At 41.8% G+C, this 27,144-nt stretch overlaps 1 protein-coding gene across 6 annotated transcripts in view; it reads left to right on the forward strand.

Annotated features, from left to right (window-relative positions):
• The window catches only part of LDB2 (LIM domain binding 2), a 711,173-nt gene that overhangs the window by 656,883 nt on the left and 27,146 nt on the right, over window positions 1-27,144 (forward strand). For all 6 annotated transcript variants that reach the window (XM_029590544.1, XM_029590552.1, XM_029590570.1 and 3 more), the window contains 2 exons: window positions 4,042-4,165; window positions 19,300-19,457. In XM_029590544.1, coding sequence (XP_029446404.1) covers window positions 4,042-4,165; window positions 19,300-19,457 — 282 coding nt within the window. The remainder of the gene's footprint in view (window positions 1-4,041; window positions 4,166-19,299; window positions 19,458-27,144) is intronic.

Here is a 27,144-nt window from a genome sequence, read left to right on the forward strand (position 1 = left end):
ATAAAACCAGAAAAAGCAAATTTGATCTCCTGGTTCTGTTTTCAAGATCTTCTAATTTCTCGTCCTATGCTGCTACCATTTTTTTCTAATTTAGTAACTTTGGAAGCTAGGGCTGCAGTATCATCCTTCACGACATCCATCCGATTTGAAGTAAGTGTTAAATTTAATTCGGCACAGAAGTTTTGACATCTGCAATTTGCTCCAAGATGTCCTCAAATTTATTATTTAAAGCTGCCACCACTGCTGCCATAAGCTCAGACACTGCAGATTCATCTACTTGCAATCATCTTTACCTCTGACAAATATGGCTTCTCTTTCTCCTTTCTTGTCACACAAGTGGACATGACCCTTGGATATTTTGTGATAAATCTGTCCATCAGCTAATAATGTTTGTTGGGAGGAAAGCTTAGTTTTCCATGGGCCATATTCATCTTGATGTTAGTAGATGGAGCGGAAGGCACCCGGAGCTCAGGAGAACACGTCCTCCCCAGCTCACCACATCACGTGACTCCCACGGATCACTTTTTTTTTTTTTTGCTTTCTTAACAAAACGTGAAAACCAATGAAATTTTATTGAAATTTCTTATTTCGTTTCTCCCAAATGCACATCCTTAATCTCCAATTTAAGAACCTATAGCCCGGATTTTAAAAGGGCTACGCGCATAAATTTGGGGTTTACATATGTGGCCGGGCCTTCCGCATGCATTTTACAATGGGTCTGGCCACTTGCGTAAACCCCGGTATGCGCAGAAGTGCCAGCCGAGAGAAAAGGGGGTGGCCGGGGGGCGTGATCTGGGTAGGGAGGGGAAGAGCGGGGGGCGGGCTGTGATAGCGCCATTAGCTGACCAGCCTGCACAGATTACTTCTGCTCTGGAGGAGAAGAAAGTATTAAAATAAAAAAAATTAGGGATAGTTAGGGTAGGTTTAGGGGGCAGGGAGGAGAGGGAAAGAGGGAGGAAGGATAGAGTTAGGTGTAGGAAAGTTCCCTCCCAATCCGTTCCTTAATTGGAGCAGATTGGGAGGGAACTGAGGGAGGCTCGATTGCGTAGCCGCGTGTCACTTTATAAAATCCCCCCCCCCCCCCGTGCATATGAGCTGCGGGCTGCTCGCAAATGTGCGCGCGGATTTTTAAATCTGGCGCGCATGTGAGCGCAGCCATAGGATTTTATGACGTGTGCACCGGCACGTGCATGTTATAAAATCGGCATGTCCATATTTTCATTTACGGCTCAGTTTTAAAAGGGCCATTTGTGTAAATAAGGAGGGTTACGCGCGTGGCCAGGGCCAGGCAATGTGCGTAACCCCCGATATGCGCCGAAGTGCCGAGCCTCTCCAAAGGAGCGCGCCGGGGGCAGGCTCTGGGCAGGGAGGGGCGGGGGTGGGCCGGGGCAGCGCCATTAGCCACCGTCCCGGGGAAGCGTGTGCCGGCACCCGGCTGGCGCAGAGATTATTTCTGCTCCAGAGGAGAAGTAAGTAACAAAAAAATTAGGGATAGATAGGGTTAGGTTAGGGGTCAGGGAGCAATGGGGAAGAGGTAAGAAGGGTCAGGTTAGGGATAGGAAAGTTCCCTCCCAGTCCGCTCCTTCATTGGAGTGGACTGGGAGGGAACTGGGGGAGGCCCGACTGCGTCACCGCGTGTAGGTTATAAAGCCCCCCCTCGCATGCAAGTCATGGGCCGACCGCACATGCATGCGGGGATTTTAAAATCTGACGCGCGCATGTTATAAAATTGGCGTGTCCATGTTTGCACACCGGTAACCGTGTGCACATGGACACACGTGCACAGTTTTATGAATCTACTTTTTAGGGTCCTATATTCAGCCTACATAGGCTCCTATCATAGGCACCTAAATTGAGGCACAAAGTGCCCTCTGAATATTGGGCTCAATGAGAACATCGCACTGCATAGACAAGGATGCTCTGTGTTACTGGTCACATTAACCACACAGCATAAATGTGTTAGGATATGGAACTATTCTTTCAGGCAGTGATGTCCTCAGAAAGTAACATTCCCTTTGTCTGATGTCAATTCTTTTTTTTTTTTATTAGATTGTTATATTCTTTTGTAATCACTGCCTTCACCATGTGGCCTCTTTAACAACACAAAACAAGACAAAACTTGCCAACTACAGAATGCTTTTGTGTACACAGTAGCTTGGCTTCCCTATTAAGGATATAACACCAAGTTCAGTCACTGTCACTGTTGCACTATAGGATCTTTCATACAATTTGTCCTGCCAAGTGCCTTATGAATATTGTTAATACTACTTCTACTTGTCACTGATATCAAGCTACTCGACAAACGCAGAACCGTAGAAAAACACACAAAGTCCTTTCTCAGTAGCGCTTACAGTCTAATCAAGACAAACATACAAGCAGAAGAGACTTTGGGAATTTCATTTATGAAGAAAATGGTACTAGGCTTTTACCATGTCTTAGGGCCTTATTTTCCAAGGCTATCACAGCTAACAGCGCAAGCCTGTGATAGCTTGCGAAGGTAGCACACGTCTGCGCTACCTAAATTGGGGCGGAGTTGGCCCCGGAAGAGGAGGAGTCGGGGCGTCACCGGGGCTGACTCCACGAAGGTAAGGGCCTTTTCGCGGAGTCGTGGCATCACCGGGGCCTACTCCGCGAAGGTACGGGCCTTTTCACGTCCTACTTCGCACCCAATAACTACACCTTCTATGCTGGCACTACTGGGTGCGAAACCGGCAGGCCTGCGATACTTTAGAAAATGAGGCCCTTAGTCTGTGAAATTTTCAGTAAGAGAGTACAGCAAGAGGAGCAGAGTTGGTGGAGAGTACTGACCTCTTCCATCCCCACATTGAGGGTCCTTTCCTTCAAAGTTCTAAAGGAGACTCAGTGAGTCACAAGGGTGAATCACTGAGAGGAGCTGGGTGAAGCAGACACGCTGGCTGGCTCTCTCTGGAAAAAACCAGCCGTGTTCTCTCTCCGGCTGTGCTTGGAAGGCGAGTTCTTCCAGAGGACAGCGGACATTCTAAGGAGTGGGGTGCAAGGCATGAACCTGCTACGTTGTGCAAGGGAGGCAGTTATTCCCATTTATGAGTTACAGGACCTTTCTGAGGAGCTGTGCACCATCCAGACGTACAATCACACTGCAAGGAGGGATTACAATTTTTTTTTGGAGGACAGGTAAATTCAGGTTCCTTGAGGGGGAGCCCAGAACTAAGCCCAAGGGAACCCACAGTTGGAACTCCCAACTTGTTCACTTTAGACTGGTTCCATTCTAATGCCTCAGGCTCTGAAGGGTTCATTCTTTCTCCATAAAAGAACCTTGGGCGCGACGTATGTGCATGAGGGCTCCTCAGATCCCTGAAAAGCCATAGTAATTTAGCAGAGAGGGAAGCAAGGGCTGCAACAGGAAGATGTGGAGACAAAAAGTGAATCCACTTCTAGAAGGGAGGAATTTCCAAATGTCAAAGCTTTGTGCTTTAGCTAGCATTTTCCATTCTTTAGTGAACAAGATCTGTTATAGAGGTAAGCATGGCACATTCATGAACACATCTGTCATAAGATAAATGTAGTAATCATTTTTTAAGACATACCTTACAATTCTATTGGGTACAGAAGTACAATAATATCGTTAAGAAAGTAGGACTATTTTTAAACACATCTTTTAAGTAAATTCTGATCTAGAAACAGGTGGAGGAAAAATATATGCTTTTTCCAGATGATGTGAAGGGCTGGAAATTGATTTGTCATTGATTCATAATTGTCAACCACAGCTTCAGAATCAGGGCATCAACACGCTGCTTTTTGCAAGTATCCACAGTCTGAGGTCCTTCACCTTTATGTAAATGAATGACATTTTGTGGCTTTTCATAAAGCATATTTGAAAAAGAAAACAAAATAGCTGAATATAATAGTACATTAGAAACAAAATGTTCCTCTTACTGAAATTACCTAAGTAGAAAATTGCATATTGCCAAACTGAAAGCTCACAGGATGCAGGATGTGCTAATTTACTATTTTTTTAAATTCATTATATAAAATGTATTTTATTCATATCTCTATTTTTAGTTGTGTGTAATACTGGAGCCAATGCAGGAACTGATGTCAAGACATAAAACATACAATCTAAGTCCTCGGGACTGTCTGAAGACATGCTTATTTCAGAAATGGCAGAGGATGGTGGCACCACCAGGTATAACTGACTAAAGAAATTTTACTGTTTTACCTTTGCAGTAATATGTTTCACTCATACTGAATTATATTATGTGCAGTAGATTGACACCGTTGTAAATTCTATTTAAAAAATGGCAGCAAAATATACTACTAAATTTAAAATACCTTTCCTATTAAACCTGACTATTTAATCTAATTTAGAATGTAAAACTTTAACCATCCATGATTTGATACAGCTTAAAACAAGTCATAATTATGCAGTACATTTACCATGTGTTAAAGTAAATTGAGCTAGTCAGGTTGAATTACATTCAGGTCCACTGGAATGCCTAAATTAGTGCCTGCATTGATGTGAGGTTTTACCGTGCATATGGTACAGTAAATTAATTAATGCTCAGTTGGATTCCCAGTAATCTGATTGGTTGGAACAAAAGGGAATAATTCTTCAGCTAAGGTCCTGTTTTGAAAAGCTCAATATTTGGAATGTTTGAGTTTTCTGCTATTTTCTTTCTCTCTTTCTCTCTTTCTCTTTTTTTTAAGAAAACATTGCCTTAAGTCTAGAATAGCAGGACAACTTAAGAGCTGATTTAATGGGTGCCAGAAATAGAGGGACCACGTGATGCAGCCACACAATTCTAGACATTTTTTTATTGCTTTTTTAATTATTTTATTGTTTAGACTATATATATTTATTTATTTATTTATTTTTGCCATCTCTCTTCAGCTGCTCTGCAGATTCATCATTTCTTTGCCTCCCAGCTAATAACATAACATTTTAATTTATGACATGCCTTTCCACCAAAATGCCCAAAGTTAGGTATAACAATCCATTAAAGGGTAATTTTCAAATGGAGCACAAGTCCAGTTTTATGCACATAAACCCTACTTTATGCATGTAAACTGTCTTTTGAAAATCAACCACAGAGTTGTACAGGGAAAAGTATACACAAAATATAATTTTGAGCATACATTTCCCTGTCCTTGCTGTAGGCATCTGGGCGGTGGGATGGAGTTGAGAGGGGAAAACCTTTAGGTGCATACTTTCAGTTTTTGAAAATATGCACATATATGTACACATAGGGGTAGATTTTCAAAAAATGCGAATAGGCGTACTTTTGCTGGCGCATCAGGCGCCAGCAAAAGTACGCTGGATTTTAGTAGATACGCGCGGAGCCGCGCGTATCCACTAAAATCCTGGATCGGTGCGCGCAAGGCTATGAATTCTGTATAGCCGGCGCGCGCCGAGCCGCGCAGCCTACCCCCGTTCCCTCCAAGGCCGCTCCGAAATCGGAGCGGCCTTGGAGGGAATCCTCTAACGCCCTCCCCTCACCTTCCCCTCCCTTCCTCTACCTAACCCACCCGCCCGGCCCTGTCTACACCCCCCCCTTACCTTTCTCCGGGGATTTACGCCTCCCGGAGGGAGAAGTAAATCCCCGCGTGCCAGCGGGCCTGTTGCGCGCCGGGATGCGACCTGGGGGCGGGTACGGAGGGCGCGGCCACGCCCCCGGACCGCCCCGGGCCGTAGCCACGCCCCCATACCCGCCCCCAAAACGCTGCCGACACGCCCCCTAAACGCCGCGACGACCGGGCCCGCCCCTGACACGCCCCCCTCGGAGAACCCCGGGACTTACGCGAGTCCCGGGGCTCTGCGCGCGCCGGTAGGCCTATGTAAAATAGGCTCACCGGCGCGCAGGGCCCTGCTCGCCTAAATCCGCCCAAAACCGGGCGGATTTAGGCGAGCAGGGATCTGAAAATCCGCCCCATAGAAAGTTACACCTGTTCCCAATCATGTCCAGCACAATCTAGGAATTTTCAAAGCGGACTTATATGCATAAGCAGACTTATGCAGGCTGTTGAAAATCACCCTCTAAAAACAGTAAACTAAGACCATTTTAAAAGATACTAAAAAGATATAAAACATTAATAAACCAACCAATAAAAATCAAACTAAAAATCTTAAGGCCCGATTTTAAAGGACCACATGTGAAAAAACTGGGGGTTACGTGCATGGCCGGGCCTTGCGCATACTGCGCACATTTTAGAACAGGGCTGGCCACGTGCATAACCACTGTTACCCGCAAAAGGGGTGGGCCAGGGGGTGTGGTCTGGGTGGGGCGGTACAGCTCCATTAGCTGCTGTCTTGGGGAAGCGCGCACCGGCAGCCAGCTGGCACGCAGAGTCTACTGCTGCTCTGAAGGAGCAGCAAGGTAAAAAACCAAAAATATTCTCATAGCTAGGAAAGGGTTAGGGGTCAGGGAGGAGAGGAGAAAAGGTAGGAAGGTTAGGTAGGGGTATAGGGACTGGGTGGGAACTGAGGAAGCCCTACTCGCGACGCCGCACATTGCTTTTTAAAATTTACCTCCTCCCGCGCGCGGAGGAGGCCACCTGCCCATATACGTACGTTCGGACATTAAAATACAGTGCGCATGTACACACAGGAAATGTATTTTATAACATGCGCGCACCAGCATGTACATGTTATAAAATTGGCGCTTTTTTAATTTTTATCTACCTTTTAATCAATAAAACAAAATAAAAAAATTTCAGCAACTGAAAGCCTGGCATAAAAGTCATGTCTTGACTTGTCATCTAAAGATGAACAAGATGGTTGATATGTGGTCTTGGAGATTCTGAGGATCTTGACTATTCAAAGCTTTAAAACTCAGGGCTAGAGCTCTAAATTGCATAGAAAACTTGAATAGGGAGCAGATGTAAGCTCTTCAGAACATTGTTATGCTGTTCCTGTACCTAGATCCTGATGGTACATTAGCAGCTTCACTTTGAACAATCTGCAGTTTCTGTACAGTCTTTAGTGGAAGACCCAGATAAAGGATGTTGCAGCAATATAAGCATGAAATACCCCTCATTCTAGAACCTAATATGACACCCAGGTTCCAAGCCTGGTCTTTTACAGGGAGAACAATTCCATCGAAGACAAGCAGATGTTCCACATTTTGTAGTGCAGCCTTACCTATGGGGAGAACAATTTTCAAAAGCCGAGCACTGATTTATCCATTTAAAAAGGACTGTCTGAAAATTATTCACCCTCAACCCAGATAAAAATATGTGTGGGATTCCACAGCATGTTTAATTTTAGCTGGGTTAAGGAGAGGCATTCCTGGGGTGTGTTTTATGTAAGATTAGGAAACAGAATGTGTCCATTGCTTTTTCAAATGTGTGTGTGCTATTTTCTAATCAGATTTAGTTCTTACAAAGAATAGGTGTGAAATCTGTGGGCTTGTTAAACCTATAGTAATTTTCAAAGAGAAAGAATGCCCTTTGAAAATCTGTACAGAGTCCATGGGTGCAAAGTACCCGTAGACTTCAACTGAGTCAGCTGTTTGAAAACTTGCCCCAATAAAGTACTTCTGTGTAAGGAGAATTTAATAATAATTTATTTGCAGTCATCCATTTCCAGATTTCCTCTAAACATTGGTTCAGTAAGCTCATGGTTCCAATGATATATAAAGTTGGACGTCGTGACATACAGGTGAAAGTGAAGACCAAACCCTCTTAACTATTTCAGTTAAAGATTTTACTTAGGTATTAAACAATAGTGGAGGAAAGAATGAAGCTTGGGAAACCCCATGGCTCAAAGGACATAGGGAAGAGTAGAATTCACCCAGCACTACTTTTTGGGATCTCCCCTCCAAATGGGATTTAAACAGTTCTTCCAATCCCAATCCCGTGCAGCAGTCAAATCTAATAAAATTAAAATGGGTGAAGTGCCCCTTTCAGAAGCCCACAACAGGTCAGCCATTAGGGCTACCAAGACAGTATCTGTACTGTGACCTGACCTGAAACCAGATTGCTGCTGGTCTAACATCTCCGAATCATCCAAGAGCTTGTGAATTTCTGAGGCTGTTACAGCCACTAAAGTGTCTGCCAAGGAGCATGGTGGGAAATATACAGATTGACAGAGACCAACCGGTAATATTCCAAATGTATTGTAACTCTGGTATGTAGATAATAACACAATAGTTTGCAGTAAGCCAGTTAACACATTTCCTAGCTACCAAATGCATAAGATGTCTTTCCACTATTAGCTGGTTCCTTGCTTTGACCAGATGTGAATGAAGGAAACAAGAATACTGCTGCTTGGACCTGGTCATCACCTGCTGCTGCTGTTTTTATAGCCCTTTGTTACATAGGCAAGATGTTCTGTCCTTGCTTTGCCACATTTTTCCCATCTCTTACAGTTATCAGTAGAGACCCTTTGATCAATCACTTGCCTGAGCTGGTTCAGCAGCTGGCTATTTCTGCAGGCTTCTCACGGCTGCCCATCTCTAACTGGGAACAAACTTTGGCCTTGAGTTAGTCGTGGATGAGGATTAGCTCATTATTTCTGTGCTGATGGGGAGTTTCTGCAGGTGGCTATTAGATCTTCATGCTCAATAAAATTCTTGCCTTGAAGTAGTTTGTATGTGTGCAAAGATATTATTGCTAGGCAGATTTTCTCCTGCGGGAAAGTTGGCTGTCATCATGACGTTAACAGAAGTGTTTCTTCTCACAGGCGCAAAGCAGGGAAGATGCTGAGTACTCTTTGTTTGACTAGGCCTAGCTATCCTAGACTATTCTTCAACTCTGGTATTCACTCCAGCATTATATTAACCCTAACAAAACCCACCTTTCATTTGGTTAATTTCCCTAAGAAAGGTATATTTTGAAACAAGCCTGAAATTATCTAGGTTATTCAGGTCTAATGTAAGCTTCTTTAAAGAATCTGGGAACCTGTTCTTACTAAATGAAGCCTTAATTATATGGGTGATCCAACCTTTCCAGCCAGTTTCTGTGGTTTTAAACAGACACAATGGCCAAGGAGCAAGTGAGAAAGAAGCTGAATTCGAATCAATAGGATCCTGTTTCCTAACCAGCAATCACTGAAGTAATTAAAGGAACAGAAGAAAATAAAGTAAATGGCATAATATTACAGTTATGCATATTTTCCCTAATACAAGAGATTTTGCCTGCATAATGCCTAGCATTACCCTTACATCTTTGCATACAATGTTGTACAATTTCTAGTCAGGAGGGTTACTTTAGTAAACTCCTTACTATCCGAAGCAATTTCTTAGTGCAAAGGAGTTCCAAGATCCCCTTAGCAAAAATATTCTACTAACAGCTGACTTGTTATAGGTTAAGGAGAAGGATCTACATAACACTTTATTAGTCTAAATAAGATTTCCTTCACTATCACTTTAGGAGGCATTTTTCCCATTTTCTGCTGGCAGAGTTCCTCAGAGAGCCATGTGGCAGCTTTCAAACAAAATTACACAGTCACAATGACATCAGTAGTTCTTCTCAGTTTAATATTTCACATATTGACCCAGGGCTTTCCTTGGAAGTCCATACAATTCCAATGGTTGGGCTGTTAAAATACAGACAATTATCAGGTTCAGTTTTACGCTAAGAGCGAACTTTCTTAAAACCTGCTTGTTATCCCTTCATTAATCTTAAACTTCATCAAATACAGAACAATTTGCAAAACTATTTCCACACATAAAACAGTGTTTTTCATGCAGAAATGGGGGTCTTTCAAAATGATCTACCATATTTGTGTTGCGGTCCCGGTCGCTAGCCTAGCGACCGGGTCCTTACCTTTCTGCTGCCTCTCCCGGTCTCGCCGCGTTCCGTTGCTCCTGGGGCCTGCAAGGCCGCATGGCAGCGTCTCTCTCCACGTGGAGATGCTGCCGAGGGACGACTCAGACTCCTCCCACTGCCAGGCAACGCGCGCGTGAGCAGGGGGCTCTTAAAGGCCCAGCACCCGGAAGTGCTGAACCGCCCCGTTCCTGACGTCAGACGCTGGCCGGCTATTTAAACCAGCGTCTGACTTCCTTGCTTTGCCTTTGCAACGAGGTCACTCTACTGTGTGCTTAGTTGCTTCCCAGCGTTGCTTTCAGCCTTGGTTCCTGCTTGTTCCAGCCGTGCCTTGCTTCCAGCTCCGGTTCCTGCTTGTTCCAGCCGTGCCTTGCTTCCAGCTCCGGTTCCAGCTTGTTCCAGCCGTGCCTTGCTTCCAGCCCTGGTTCCTGCTTGTTCCAGCCGTGCCTTGCTTCCAGCTCCGGTTCCAGCTTGTTCCAGCCGTGCCTTGCTTCCAGCCCTGGTTCCTGCTTGTTCCAGCCGTGCCTTGCTTCCAGCTCCGGTTCCAGCTTGTCCCAGCCGTGCCCTGCTTCCAGGTCAGGTTCTGTTTGGTCCTGCTGTGCCTTGGCTCCAGCTCTGGGCTCTACTTGCTGTCTACATATCCTGACTCCAGCTCCGGTTCCTGATTCTCTTTGTCTTCAGCCAGCCACGAACCTTGGTCGTCTTCACGATTCTCCTTTGTCTTCAGCCAGCCACGAACCTTGGTCTTCTTCACGATTCTCCTTTGTCTTCTGCCAGCCTCGAACCTTGGTCTTCTTCACGATTCTCCTCGTCCTTCAGCCAGCCACAGACCTTGGACTCATTCACGATTCTCCTAAGTCCCAGCGACTCGGACCCCTACGGGCTCCTCCTGGGGGGGTCTTGGGTTTCCAGGGTGAAGACGCCATCAGTCCGCTCCAGCTGAGTGCCACCTCCCGGCTTATTAACTCCTGTGGACGCTGTCCACCTCAGCCGGCCCAAGGGTCCACTATTGACTTTACTCATAACATAACAATTTGCATGTAGTGACAGTACATACATACTTGTACATGCAGAGAGTGGAGGCATTTCTGGGATGGGCAGGGTTAGCACGTGCATACATGCACAATTTTGCTGGAAAAAGTACATGCAGAAATAGGTGGGAAAAGAGGTTCGGCAATAGGTTTGATATAGCATGTGAAAATTAAGGCTGATGTATTTAAATCTATTTGTTTTTATATGCACTGCTCTGATTGGTCAATTGATCAGAAAGCGGTATATATAATACTTACTATACCTGAATGCAACTCTCCTTGAGCTACCATTCAGGCCGATACAGTAAAGCATGTTCAGCTGAACACACTGTTTTACCCGAGGTTGCACGTGCACATTGAATGCGCATCCACTATCCCTTATTCAATAAGGGGTTTAGCGCATCCAAAACGTGCATCCAAACCCCACCAAAACTAATAACACTCATTACAAGCAAATGCATGTTGAGGAGGCTCTTGGTCATTAACCCCAGATACAGAAAAAGAAATGTGTGCTTAAATCTGCACATTTTACACTCAGAAATTAACAACTGCCCCAGCCTGAAAAAGTGGGGGGGGAGAGAGAGAGAGAGCCATAATGTTCTTACACTAGATAGGTATTTATATCTCTATGGGAAGCCCACCTAGTCAATCGAGGTGAGGATTAGGTATTAGTGTAGGGATTAGGGGCCACTTTGACATCCAAAGTGAAACGTACGAACAGAACAGTGCTCTCTTGTGAAGATTTGATGACCTTCAGAGTGAGGAAACTCACCCAAAGATGAGATTTGTGCAATGTTCTCTCAACCTAGCTTGATGATACCCAGGTAGAGAGTCCATCAAGCTAGGTTGAGAGAACATTGCACAAGTCTCATCTTTGGGTGAGTTTCCTCACTCCGAAGGTCATCAAATCTTCACAAGAGAGCACTGTTCTGTTCGTACTTCTCACTTTGAATGTCAAAGTGGCCCGTAACCCCTACACTAATACCTAAACCTCACCTCAAGTTACTAGGTGGGCTTCCCATAGGTATTTATATCTCTATCTAGCATGAGGCACTTTTCCTATCACATGCAATATTTAGTGCATTTTGATAAATCCAGGCCTTAGCTGGATAAGTACCAATATTCTGACTTATCCAGTTAATCTGATAAGTTAGACCTGATGGCTAAGTAGTGCTGAATATAGGGATGTTCAGCAGTATAGCCATGCTGTTGAATAACCCATGTAAGTTAGCCAGATAAGTTTAAGCCATCTAACTTATTGAAATGTTATCTTCTGACTATTGGGCCCTCAGAGTTTTTTAATACTTTCTATAACTCAGTTTTCAAAGTACCAGCACACTTTATACACAATTTTCTTTATTAACCACTCCCTAGTAAGTAGGCACTCTTTCTAGTATGCAGATCTCTGTAGTCTAGTTGCTGAACTGGAACTCTCTCCTGAACAGTTACGTTGGAGCTTTTGCTGACACATTGTTGAGCAGCAAACCAGAAGTAGACACTCCCAATCTGTCAGTCCTTATTCTTTGTTTTTATTCATTAAGATTATCAAGATTTATAAAACAAACCATAATAAACTGCAATTAAACTTAGAAAAAAAATTGAAAGAAATATCAAGGAATACCATAATGTTAAATTCAGTCCACATAATATATAGGGGGACAAGAAAGATAAGTAAATAGAAGTAAAAAACTTAAGGCTGTCTTTTATCCTAACAAACCATGAAATTGTTTGTCACAGACCCTTACCTCAGCACTACATACATAAAAAAATCCTTGGGGAACTTTATCTTGCAGAAACCTTTCAAATTGAGAAGGGTCACAAAGGTGCATTTATTTCCTTGAAAATTCACTATGCACTTACATGGGATCTTCAAAAAAAAGAAAGTACCCAATGCAAGTACCTGGGATTTCTTCACCAAAAATAAAAGCTGCCTCCTTATTCTGACTCCTACCAGAATTTCATGTTCACAATCACAAGGCAAATTTTGAGTAAACCACGGGGAAAATGCAATTAACTTCCTCTTCACTATTCTTCGCCTCTCTTGGTTCTCGGAATCTTAGGATCCTCCTTGGACCCGAAGAAATCTCCCTCCACCCAGAAGGCCTGAGGGCTCCAACTTGAGCTTCAGCCACCTTCACAGGATGGAAGGCTGTGAAGAAAAAGTGGGTTCATGAGGTTTGTTTTCAAGCACACTTGCTGCCAGACACCTTCCACAGGAGATCGTACTCCTACTCTCTCATCCAGCATCGGTGAAGACTCTGTCTGTAGCAAGGAGACACATTGGTGACACCTCTGCACAATTGGCGGGGGTAGAATTAGGGGCTGCCCCCTGGTTTAGAGAATTAGCTCCAGTCAGACTAAATATAATTCGGAGAGCTGCAGTGGGATTAAAGAACAGAACAGCAAGAAGCTTCTCTGCTCCCTGAATGGCTTCTCCCATAGAGTAAGTCGGACTTGTTTGAAGACTGAAAAAGATGCCTTGATGAATAACCATAGTCGGGATAGGCGTAAATCATACAATACCTGATTATAGACTAGATATTGGTTCCTGAAAGAGGATGCGATAAACTATGTGAAGTGTAGAGGGAACAATGTCCTGGTTGAAGATTGAGGATTACGTGAGGACAGAGGATGACGCGATGGAAGTTTGGAGTCGATCAGCTGAGACTGACGTGGAGTACGACGTGACAGAGGACTAGTTCCCGGAGTTAATATAGAGAAAGCAAGACTTAAAAATACACCATGTTGATTAATAATAGCCGCAACAGATGTAAGTTTCAACAAGATCTGATTGCAGTTTGGAAAATTGTTCCTGAAAGAGGACGTGATGGAGAACTATAAACCATGTCAAGTGTAGAGGAAATGAGCTTTGTTTGAAGACTGAGGCAATTGATTTCGCACCGGGGTTTCAAGATGACATCACCTCCGGTTTTTCGCTAAGATACGACGTGTTAGAGAACTTAGGTAAAGGAAGTGATGGTCCTACCCGACCTGATTGGAGACTTCATTGATTGATTGGGACAGATTTCTGTGGGAGGAACTTCCGTTTCTAGTAGTTGAAAAGCCACTCAGTTGAGAGCCATGTTTCAAAGAACGGCGAGTCCAAGGTGTGACCGCATCTACATTATTTGATGGAGACAGCTATTGGAGATTAACCTTTTGGTTGTTTAACGATTGCCCTGGGAGTGTCACGGAATAAGAATGGATATTGTTTCCCCTGAAGCAGGACCTTAAAAGTGGGGATCCGAAATGCGATCATGTTGGGCTACGCAGATAAGTATCACTGCTGAATTACTTTGAATTGGGATTAAGAAAGTGACAGTTAATTTGACTGTAATTTGAAATGTCATCTTGGAGCTCTCATTAGGGTGATGGAAAGAAAGAAAGAAAACTAAATATTAAAAAAACATAAAAAAACATATACAAAGTAAACCGGACCCAAACCACAAAAAGAGTCTGGTAAAATACCGTGACCTTATGAGTAGTGGTCCTACAAAATTATATGGTCATTGGATGGGATAATAGCTGGTATAAATTAATTAAAAAAGAAACCAGGTTTACTGACATTTGACGTATTGTTTACAATTTGGTGCCTGGAGTACAGACGGTGTCTTGAGAGCCACAGGTTGTGATTGATATGTTGATGATATACAGTTATTTATTCCTGCCATGTCCACATGGGCGTTCACCTTTAATATGGTTTTGATTTGTCTCTCAGCAGTTAAGCAATGGCTGTTTCACAACAAACTGTTCTTGAAGCTGCAAATATCTGGAGTCAGTATTCTTCAGAGATCCATGCAAAAAGTCTAGAGGTTGTTGTCCTAGATTCAAATTTGTCCATGTGCGAGCATGTGAAATCCATGGTCAGAGCTAGATTTTTTTAAGTTGCACGTGTTGCATAGACTTAAGCCCTTGTTAGGCACAACTAAATTCAAGACAGTACTTCAATCTAATCTTTAATATTGTAACTCAGTATATATTGGGATCCCAGCTAATGCTCTAAGAGCATTTTAGATAATTCAGAATCAAACTTGGGATTTAGGGATCACATCACACCAATTTTGTGTATTTTGCACTGGCAATAGCAAGTCAAGTGGCAGATTAAATACAAGTGCAATCCGGGCACTTTTCCAAGTTACCATTGAGCCCTGGGAATAGATCTGTAAGTGCAGTTAGAGAAATATAATTAGGGGGAGGATCCATTTAGTGGCAGCCCTCCCAATGCGGGGCTGTAATGGATATCCCTGGCAGGACGTTTTGTAGCCGAGCTCCAAAAAGGGCTCTGGGGGCAGTCTAAGTTGGAAGTTAGAGGAAAGGTTGGATATTTATCCTGAGTTATGTTTTGGGCCTACCTGGAGCCTTGGAAACCCTCTGAAACCCTCCAGGGTAGGTCAGAGCTTCACTTGCTGTTCTCTCCACTTGAGGTGCAGAGTGGGTGCTTGGGGATTGTTTTTGGATTTTGGACTTTTGAATAGTAGGAGCTCTGCTGAAGACTTGGGCCTTTCTGAGACTCAGGGACTGGGGAACCCTGAGTTGAAGATATCTAGGTTTAGGGAAGACCTGCTCCAGAACTGGTGGTGACCTGTTGCAGAGGACATCCAGTGTTATCTGTTTTCTGAAACAAAGAAGTTATTTTAAAGACCTGGGAGAAAATGATTTTCTGCCCCTCTTCTTACCCATTGGGGGATCTGTGGTTCCATCCTGGATTCCTCCCACCGGGATCCTCATACAGATAACGGACAACTAACTGTGAGTAAATGTTAGATCTAACAGGAGGACACCCATCTGGAGTCTCCAAAACTCTGAGGAGATAGAGACATTAACTGTGCCAAGACAGATTTTTGTTGCCATTCGGAAAGGGCTTCTGCCCACAAAAGGGACCTAAGGGACCACTGCTCAACCTAAGCCAGGAGGATGGTTGTATTCCTGGCCTTACCTAAGACTCTTGCACAGATAGAGGCTGCAAGAATTGTACACTAAGTGAGAGAAAGAAAGAGAACTGTGGAGCTGAAAATCACATTTATTGTGCCACTAAACTAAGCTGTTTACTGTAAAGAATTATTTTGAACACTAACTCAGTTATCCCTGTATCTCCTTTGGCACCCAGCAAACAGCACCCAATATACTAAGAAAATTCACCTGACTCAGGGAATTCAGCCTAGGAAGTTAGTCACCCCACACTGGGACCTGAGAGGTCTCCTTTCTATCGGTAGTCAAAGAATCCACACCGGAGGAAGTAAAGGACATTGAAGAGCTAGTCAGGGTTCCTGCCCCAAAGAGTATAAATAACTTTATGGCCTCACCCATGCTGGACCTACACACCAAGGTGGGGTTACAGCACACTTGGGTGGGGGTTACACAAGGTAGCCCTGGTGGCTCATAACGTCCTGAGAAAAAATTCTTTCCTATGGATTAATGCAATGCCATGCCATGCACGCACCCAGATTGTCTCAAGGAGAGGGGTTTTTTGGGGTTGTTTTTTTTATGTTCCATTATTGTGCTTAGCTCAGCTTGCCAAACCCAGAGAAAGGGCAGACTAAATGGCAGGCCCAATATTTTGGAACTCACTCCCAGAACATTTACATTCGTTTTAACATGTACATAGATTATTCACAAGAAACTAAAATCTTTCTTGTTTCAATAAGCTGTTGATTAAATTGTTAAGATGGAATTAGATTTATGAGCGACTGGGAAAAAAAACTCCTATTTGTGTTGTGCAGACTATATTTTATTTAATATGGTTTAAGGCAGTGCCTAAGTGTGGCTTTTCTAAGTTTTTAATCTGTTCTGTATTATTTCGTTTTTATGTTATTTTATGATTGTTTTCTTTGTACACCACTTTGAGAAGTGGATCGAAATATGGGTTATAAATGTTTTAAATATATTAATAAATAAATGCTTTAGAAGAATATCTCAGCCTAAAGATGAACAGAGATTCCAAAGAATGTGTGCCAAGGAGAGTCTTTGTTAAATATACATTTATTAGGCATGGAAGCTAATTGTTAGGCATGGCAGAACTAAATCAGCTGTCAGGCAGGAAATGTTAAGGCTTTCCTTCAAAAGTGGAATGAGCAACATATCAGCTGCAACAATAGCACAGCAACTAAGGCCCAGCTTCAGACACAGCAGTCATGAAACACCTTGGCGGTGTGCGGTCATAATAATATGGCAAGCTGGTTTGGTCTCCTGGCATGACTGTTAATGTGCAGATTTAAGATGCTTGGTGCATCAGAGCAATCTAGTGAGGGGCCATATGCAGGACACAGTCCAAGGAGCATGAGGTGAAATAGCCATATTTTGACCCTGAAGTGCAAGCATTGGAACCGCCATAACTAATGCGCACAGAGCTCAACAGTGCCCCTAGCAATGGAGGAATAGGCCTCAGGCAGCCCCAGGGATGAAAGCGTATGCCTCAGGACCACCAGAAGGCAAGAGCACAGCACAGAATCTTAATCTTTCCAGCAATAGCTCCAAGGAGCTTCATACCAGGCAGATTACTGCAGAACTATAGGCTTCAGATTATTTGACAGGAGCACAGTATCCAGCGGTCTATAGTAGAATTATGGTCTCATCAGCCAGTCTGGAAGGGGAAAACAGACTGCACTGTCCCTGGAAAGGAATTCCAGCCAGTTACACAGCCTCAGGGTATACAATCTGCATTGATTCCATTGGGAAACATAGTGCAGTATTGAGAGTTTAACAGCATGAGGGTGAATGTGATCTGAGGAACTGACTTCCTGAGGGACACGTGAGCTGCGGTTCGCTAAGCAAGTCCAGGGACGAGGGCAGCCTGATATTAGAGTTTCATTCCCTTTTGCACTGGGAGAGCAATCTGATCTGAAGAAACAGACTCTCCCTGAGGAACAAGTCACCCACAGTCTGCTGGGCAAGTCTGGAGAAGAGGACAGCATCCCTGAAGGAGGCATGTGATTCCGCAAACAGCAATGATGAGTCTCATCCGAAAGAAGAGAACATTTTAGATAAATGTAAGAAAAATATTTTGGAAGGTTGGTTTTACAGAGCGGTGAAGGGAAGCTCGGCAATTCAAAAGTGAAATAAAACGATGGTTTTGGCTGGTTGCTGGCAATGGGGATGCCTGGTTACTTAGCCAGCAGTTCAAAACTTTGAAATTCCAAACTGTCAATTCTGGGAAGATGGGGGGAGGAATCACATGACCCATCCATGTGACTCCATGGAGGATGCTTGTTGTTAACGAAGTACTGTTATGTTTCCTCACTAGATGAAGTTCATCCCATATACCCAGCCTCCAGCCTCAACTCCCTACCCCATTCTTTCTGTCCCTCTCTCTCTTTCTCCTTTGCTCTATCTCCCTTTTTTTCCTTTCTATTTTATTCTTTTCCTTGTTGCATAGATTCTAGCTGGAGAGCCAAGTGGCAAAATACATTTTAATATATTTAATCTTGGGTGCTTTCCTGCCTCAGATTAGGGTGCTTGTTACATTTGTTTACGTGTTTATCAGACCCCCTCCCAGTCACAGGAGCAGCAGGAAAAAGAGGCAGGTTCAAGCACTGCCAATTGCTACAGCTATGGGCCAGAAGTTCATGGAAAAACAAAATGAAGGCTTTCAGCAGAGGTGAAGAACATCAGAGCCCTTGGTACTAGAGAAGGGGTGACAAATGTTTTAATATGGCATAAACTTTAGTAAGGGGCTGGAGAGGCACAGGCTAAAGAATATTAAATGGATTCCCCCTCCCTTTTCTCCCCTTCTCCCCTCCCTGGCAGGGGCTTGTTACTAACAAACATGGCACCAGAGAAAGACAGAAAGAAATGGGAGAAATCAAGAAGTGGGGAGGGGAGAGACAAAATAAAAGGCAGAGACATGCAGAGAGAAGGAAGCAGACTGACAGTCAGACTTTCTACCAAACTGCTTTCCACAGCAGAAAGATATGTAAAAAAAAAAAAAAATTAACAACCTAATTAGAAATGGTTTTAATATGTGGTTCATAACAACATAATGCTCTCTAGGTATCCTAAGGGACAGATGCATGAGGCACAGGATGACATGTGATGGAATCCCATGGTAAACTGTACTTGTCATATATAGTATTATGGCTTAATCATAAAGGAGAACTTTGAGTGCTCCTGTTTTAGTGCCTGTTGCACGAAGCAATCAGATGTGTTAAAATGAATTTGATTCTTTGAGTTCTGCGTATTCCTGCAAAAGCAACAAAAATAACACAAGTGTGCATACTGCAATGGAAAGGTTTTATTCATATAAGACCCACGATTGAGGTACTGTAGCATGAAACCGTATTATCTTTCTTTCTGATGAATGAACCTGCTGGGTCAATGGCGGTGCGTAACTCAAAAATGAAAAGAAAATTATAGTGCTTTTTGCAGCCCCATGAAGTTCAGAATCGCAGGCTCCTAATGAAAAATAAAAAGCATACCTATACTTTTGAAAAGGAATAAAAATAAACTGATTTACTTATAGATCACCTCTTGCCATTATAAAAACAAGTCACCTGTCATCTGTTGTAACCTCTGTATCTTTCCTTAACAGCAGAGCCCACACGACAGACAACAACCAAACGGAGGAAAAGGAAAAATTCCACCAGCAGCACTTCGAATAACAATGCTGGAAACAATGCAAACAGCACCAACAGCAAGAAGAAATCAGCAGCTGCTATGGCAAACCTCAGCTTGTCAAGTCAAATACCTGTAAGTTTCACATTACTTTTCAACAGGGAAATGTTTGCTTTCAGTAAAAGACAGTGTGATGAGTTAACTGCAACACAACATATATCAAGAAAGCCAACAAAATAAGTGAGTTAGAGCAGTGTTTCCCAACCCTCTCTTGGAGGCACACTTAACCAGTTGGGTTTTCAGGATATTCACAAGGAATATGCATGAGATAGATTTACATACACTGGGTTTCCAATGTATGTAGATCTCTATCTTAAGCATATTCTTTGTGGCAATCCTGAAAACCCAACTGTATAGGTGTGCCTCCAGGAAAGAGTTTGGGAAACTCTGAGTTAGAGGTAAGGCTAATGAATATTTAAGCTTTCAGGACTTCTAAAACCCTTTCTTCTGCCACAAGTAGCCTATCATCAAAATAGTAACTGAAGTAGAGATAAAGAGGCACCAAGCAACAAAATTAACCAGCTAATTTTAACCAGTTGACTTTGTCTGGATATTCAGCCATAGTTAACTGGCTAAAGTTGAGGCTCATTATGTAGTTACATCTAGCTGCACAAAATTTATAAGGTTAGATTGAAGGCAGCCATTGTGTGGCCGCAGATAGGGAGACAAATGTAGCTGAGTAGTAGTGAATATTGTACTAACTGGCTAAATTGGAAAGTCCTATCCTGACCTGGCCCCTTTTGTGTCCAGCTAAATATGTGCACACTGTGATTTTTTTTTTTTTGTGTGCATAGATTTTAGCCAGACAGGGACAAGCGGAATTTCTAACCTGTTAGATGCAATTAAAAGCTGATTTGAACCGCATAAATCTTTTGAGCATGAACCTCTATTTCTCCTACCTTCTCCAGCCCCACCCCAACTATTTAGGATATGAAAAACTGTAACTCAGGTACAACATAATGGATATCAAGGATGTACATTAATTTAAAACAAAAGCGCAAAACATAATGAATACGGTCAATGTGTTTCATTCAGGGATCCTTAAAACTAATTGAGGGCCCCCTGAATGAAACAAATTTTATTCATTGCATTCATTTTAAATGAATGCTTCGGGCCAGAGCCTCACCTAGGGCATAGGCCAAGGCCCATAGCAACGGACACCCCGCAAAGAATCACTTACTTGATCCAGTGGGTATCCGTGGAAGCGGCCAGGCTGGGTCCCAATGCATGGGCCTCCACCCGGAACCAGGCCCAGGCCGATGCCAGGGCCTCGATCTGGACCCAGGCTTGACACTGGAGCCTGGCCCGGAGGCTGGGTCCTAACTCATGAGTCTTAGCCCAATGATGCGGCTTGGCCGGGAGGCTGGGTCCTGACACTGGGGCCAGCCCCTGAACCCAGGCCTGATGCTGGGGTTCAACCAGAACTCGGGCACAGGCCCGTTGCTGCAGCCAGGCTTGGAGGCTGGCTCCTGATGCTGATGACTCAGCCTAGACCCAGGCCTGATGCCAGGGCCTGTCCTGAAGACCAGGTTCCGACACCTGGGCCTCAGCCTAGGATCAGACCCAGGCCCGGACCCCAGGTATCATAGCAGCTTCAATAATGTCCTCTTCTTTTCTTAAAATGACGCAGTACTCTGGGGGTTGTGCCGGAGTTAATTTACTCCAGTGCATTCACCCCAGCGGGCAGCACTATTTTGATGTACAGCATTGTGTGACAACTGGTATCTTTTGAAACCTGCCCTATCTGTATGTGCATAAATTTATGCATACATAGAGAGTTGTCTGGAATAGATTTGGGGTATGATCAGGATTTACAGATACATTTTTAAGTTTTAAAAAAAAGCGTGCACATAAATTCTTCCACAATAGCAAGTGGAAGTCTGTGTAGGTACTTTTTCTCTTCAATATTCAAAGGGATTTTTTTCCCTTTGAAATTTGACAAACTATATAGGTAAAAAGTACCTGCAGATGTTACTCTTCCCCATGTAGTTTGAAGGTTGCCTCCTTAATATCTGTATCAGGCAGTGACTGAATCCAGGCCTTGAAGGATGCAAAATGGGCTGGTTTCAAGATATCCACAATAGCTATATTTGTTCTAAGAAATAGGTTAATTTCGATAAGCTATAGGGATGTGCATCATTTTTTTGATGGATGAAAATATCGTACGATATTTTCTAATCTGTCAAGTATCAGGGGTCCCCGAAAACGATAGGTAAACCCCACGAAATATTCATGAGGTTTTCTTATCATTTGGGGGGGGGGGGGGGGAGAAAGAGCACACAGAAAAAACAAACCCCAAACCCACCCCAACCCTTTAGATCTAACTATTTACAATCCGCCACCCTCCCGACCCCCCAAAAAACTTTCCTAAAGTACTTGGTGGTCCAGCGGGGGTCCCGCTATTAATTGGGCAAACTGGTGGACTAATTGGAAAACTGGAAATGTGGTTCGTTGATGTTAATGTTATTGCACCGCTGTTTATTGTAAACCGATACGATATAAAGCCCTAAATAAATAAATAAATAAATAAATAAATAAAATATTTTAAAATCCGCTTGCATATGCGTATAAAAGCTGGCAAAGTCCTATGGAAGACATGCGCTCTAGCTTTGCTTGAGTAACCTTTTAAAATTAGAACCATACTTACACACTGTTGGTGTATTTTAAAAACATATACATGTGCAAGTGCCTGCATGATTTAAAATTTCAGTGTATCTTTGCTCACACACTGATATTAGCGTATATGGGTGCATATGTGCTCATTTTAAAATTATCAGCCCTAACAACTTGGTTAATAATGCTCCTCCGGGATCTTGTCCAAATCTTTTTTTAAACCCAGCTACACTAACTATCTCAACCACATCCTCCAGCAATGAATTCCAGAGCTTATTTATGCATTGAGTGAAAAAGAATTTTCTCCGATTTGTTTTCAATGTGCTACTTACTAACTTCATGGTTTGTTCCCTAGTCTTTGCATTTTTTTAAAGAGTATATAATTGGGTAAATGTAAATCAATCTCTTCACTCATGATTTTATAGATCTTTATGATATCACTCCTCAGCCAACGTTTCTCCAAGCTGAACAGCCCAAACCTCTTTAGTCTTTACTCATAGAGGAGCTGTTCCATCCCCTTTATCATTTTCGTCACCATTCTCTATACTTTTTCCAATACAAATATATCTTTTTTGAGATGCGGCAACCAGAACTGCACACAGTACTCCAGGTACAGCCTCGCCATGGAGTGATACAGAGTTGTTATGATATTATCAGTTTTATTCTCCATTCCTTTCCTAATTCCTAACATTCTGTTTGCTTTTCTGACCACTGCCACACCCTGAGCTGAGGATTTCAAAGTATTGCCCACTATTTCCTATTACTAACTCCCAGGGTCTACCTGATTAATAATATATTATGGACTTTTCTTCCAGGAATTTGTCCAAACCTCATTAAACCTTAACTACTTCCTCTGGCAACTGATTCCACAGTTTGATTGTACACTGAGTGAAAAAGTACTTTCTATGATTTGTTTTAAATCTGGATTGTCTCCTTGTTTTAGTATTTTTTGAAAGGATAACTGAACATCCAATATTTACTTATTCCTTATCACTCATGATTTTATAAACTACTATCATGTCCCCTCAGCCATCTCTTTTTCATGCTGAACTAGCTTGCTTAGTGCTCCTCAACTTGCAAAGTCTCTCATCATAGGAGAACCATTCCATTTCCTTTATTTTTGTTGTCATCCTCTGCACCTTTTCTAGTTCCACTATGTCTTTTTTTTTTAGATGGGGCAATCAGAATTGCACACAATACTCAAGGTGCGGTCCCACCATGGCTCGGTGCAAGGGCAATATAATATAATATTTTCCGTTTTATTCTCTGTTTCTTTTCGGATCAGTTCCTAACATTCTATTTGCTTTTTTGACTGCCAACATGCACTGAGCAAAGGACTTCACCCTATTGTTCACAACAACTGTAAGTTCCTTTTTCTGGGTAGTGACGTCCAATACAGAACCCAACATCGTGTACCTGTAATTGGGATTATTTTTCCTATGTGCATTGCTTTATACTTTTCCACATTCATTTTCATCTGCCATTTAGTCTTCTTGTCTCACATGGTCTCTCTACAATCCGCTGCTGTGTTAACAAATTTAAATAATTTTGTGTCATCGGCAAATTTGATCACCCCATTTGTGATTTCCTTTTCTAGATCATTTATGAATATGTTTAACAGCACAAATCCCTGTGGTACTTCACTAATCATTTTAACATTTGTAAAACTGACCATTTAGTCTTAACCTCTGTTTCCGGTCTTTTAATCATTTATCAATCCACAATAAGATATTGCTTGGTATCCCATGACCTCTTAATTTCCTGAGGAATCTCTCATGAGGGACTTTGTCAAATGCGTTCTGAAAATCCAAATACAGTATATCAACCAGATCACCTTTATCCACAATTTTATTTACACTTTCAAAAAAATCTAAAAGTAATGGTAATGTTTATTTTGATAGCCCTATTTTCAAAAAGACTTCAAAACTATGTATAATGAAAACATATTGCAATTAGACTAGTCTACTGGTATATCCTTCAAAATATTTCTTCTTACGTATAGCCACGCTTTATTTATTTCATATAAATATGTATTTTTATATTTTTATTTGATATTATTTATGTAGGACCCACACTTAAAGAGTTTTATATCAATCGAACCCAAATTAGTACTAGGTCCCTTGTCATTATTATCACTATTTCATCAATGTTTTCTAAAAATTATTTCAATAATGTCTCTCAACATGCTGACAAACTCAGATATCAGTGATCATTTTTTTACAATCATAAATTGGTAAATACTCATCTCTCCAAAGCTAGGATTAATGCTAAAAAATGATCACTGATATCAGAGTTTGTCAGCATGTTGAGAGACATTATTGAAATAATTTTTAGAAAACATTGATGAAATAGTGATAATAATGACAAGGGACCTAGTACAAATAAAAATAAAAAAATATAAAAATACATATTTATATGAAATAAGTAAGTAAAGCGTGGCTATACGTAAGAAGAAATATTTTGAAGGATATACCAGTAGACTAGTCTAATTGCGTTGTGTTACTATCAACAGTATCTGGAATACATTTTTGTAGATAGGGCAGATTTTGTGATTAATTAAAACATATAGCAGCATATAAAAGCATAAATAAAATTATATAAAATAATCATAAAAAACACCCAAAATTAGAAAGAACCATAAATATCTTCAAATCATTTCCTTTATTCAAAGCATGGTAATGCAAGACTTCTCTTTGCTAAAACCATGTTGAGTCTTCCCTATTAAGCTATGTCTAGCTGTATGGCAAGTGATTTTGTTTTAAGAATGGCTTTTACCATATTGCTCAGTAGGAATATCAGGCTCACTGATCTAGAGGTTCCTGGATCACCCCTAGAGCCCATCTTAAAAATCAGCATCACAATGACATCATTGTCAGTAAAAACCAAGGCAAAATATTACTTTAGTTTTCTGCTATTTCCTTTTCTCCCTGTGCACCCCTTTTGCCCCTTGGTCATATAGCAGCCCAGCTGACTCCCTCACAGGCTTTTTGCTTTGAAAGTAATTGAAATTATTTTATTATTAGTTTTTTCCTTATGTGTAATCTTTTTCTCAGTTTCTTTCATGCCCTTACTACTGTTTTACATCTATCATGCCAGTGCTTATGCTCTTGCCTATTTTCTTAATTTGGTCTGCTTTCCATTTTTTGAATGATGCCTTTGCTTTGTCTCCTTTAATTCACCATTAAGCCATGCTGGCAGTAATTTGGTCTTCCTTCAGTTTTTTTTAATGCAGAGTATTCATTTTGTCTGGGATTCCAAAATAGTATTTTTAAAGAGTGTCACATGTCATGAAAACATTTAACCTTTGCACTGACATCACTGCACAAAAACAGTCTGAGACCACTGATTCTAATTTCCCCCATCATTCATCAAAAAAAGTTAATAACGCATTGATTATCAAAAAGGGGCGTGTTTATGGAAATTTGTAGGTTACTGCACCACACAGTAACTTACCGCTTCACATAGGTATTATCGCATGGCGCGGTAAACTTAGCACGCCACTGCGAGAATCCCTATTTTTCATATCCTGCACTAAGGGAGAGAGAGAGAGAGGACTCTATAACAGGGTACCATCAAGCTAGGGTGAGAGAAAATAGTACAAATTTCATTTTGTGAGACTTTCTTCACTCCAAATGACATCACATTTTCACCAAGGTTCATACATTTCACTCTACATGCGAAACTGGCACCTAACCCTAAACCACCACCAACACCTCATCTCGACCTATCAGGTGGCCCTCCTATAGAGATATAAATAGGTGCACACAGTAAGGACCTTCCCAGGTGAATTGTGTTACGGCCATTTCAGACATATCACACAGCTTAACAACAGGAAAAAAGCTGAAATTATTTCCAGTATTAAAACCCTGTAATAGCATGCACAATGCTATCACACTGCGTGATATGGCCCCTAATACTTTTTGCATGCATTATGGCATTAACACATACAATAACATGTTAACGCCATTACACATTTTGATAAATGATCCTATTAGTGGTAAGCTTAAAAGTTAGGGGCAACTCTGCTAGTGAGAGGCAGAATTGGGGGTCTCCTTATATAAGTATCATAGACAACCTGGGGACAGTTTTCAAATAGCCCATGCTTTTGTAATGTCTGCAGGCTTTTTTTAGTATGCATACTATATGCTAATTTTCAAAGAGAACAATATGGGTAGTTTCTCTTTGAAAATTATAATATAAAATACATGTGTTAACAGCACCTGCATACTTCACATCTGCTCTTTTGTGCAGGCAGCCAAAAGAAGGGAAATAGCATGCATACTTATGAAAATATCATTTGATTTGCCATTTTCCTCCCCCAACCTCTAAGAACACCTTGTAGCCCACACATACTATGGGAGACCATGCATACTTTAGCCAGAAGGAGGGCAATTTTCGGACAGAACAATTCACCCAGGTAAATTGCTTTTGAAAATTGCCTTCATATTAGGTACATTTTCAAGGGATTAGTTTAGATCTATGCATATATAGTTGTATGCAAAACTTTAGGCACCCCTAGTCAAATTGTATGTTTCAATGAATATCTAAATGAAAAGAAACTGACACAACCTCTACATGGTACACTTTCTGCAATGCGTATTGCAAAAATACAATTTATTTGATGATTTTAACAGATTTAATGTAATAAAACTGTGATTATGGCATGTGCAAAGGTTTAGACACCATTCCAGTTGAGCCATTACTACTTATTTTAAAAAAGTGTTAAGGCCCAAGAATTTAATTGACTCGTTAGGTCTTCAGTTAATCAAGTGAAGACAATTCAGTAGTTGAACAAATACTCTTACCCTTCTAACCACTTAGATTGTGATTGTGTTCTGTCTACATTCAACAACCAAGGCCTCTTCTAAGCAGATGTCTGAGCATTTGAAAATGTACATAATTCACTCTTACAAAGCAGAGGAAAGCTATACAAATCTTCAATTACTTCTAGCTAGCAATTTCAATTGTCAGAAACATTGTTAAGAAGTGGAAGTTACATGGAATTGTTGAAGTCAAGACAAGATCTGGAAGCCCAAGAAAAATCTCTAATAAAAGTGCCAGAAAACTGGTCAGATCTGCAAATCAGAACCCTGATCAATACAAGTGTCTTGCTGAAAAGTTTCATAGCTCAATGTTGCTTATGCTTTCA

Source organism: Rhinatrema bivittatum, chromosome 1, assembly GCF_901001135.1.
Source record: "Rhinatrema bivittatum chromosome 1, aRhiBiv1.1, whole genome shotgun sequence".
NCBI lineage: Eukaryota > Metazoa > Chordata > Amphibia > Gymnophiona > Rhinatrematidae > Rhinatrema > Rhinatrema bivittatum.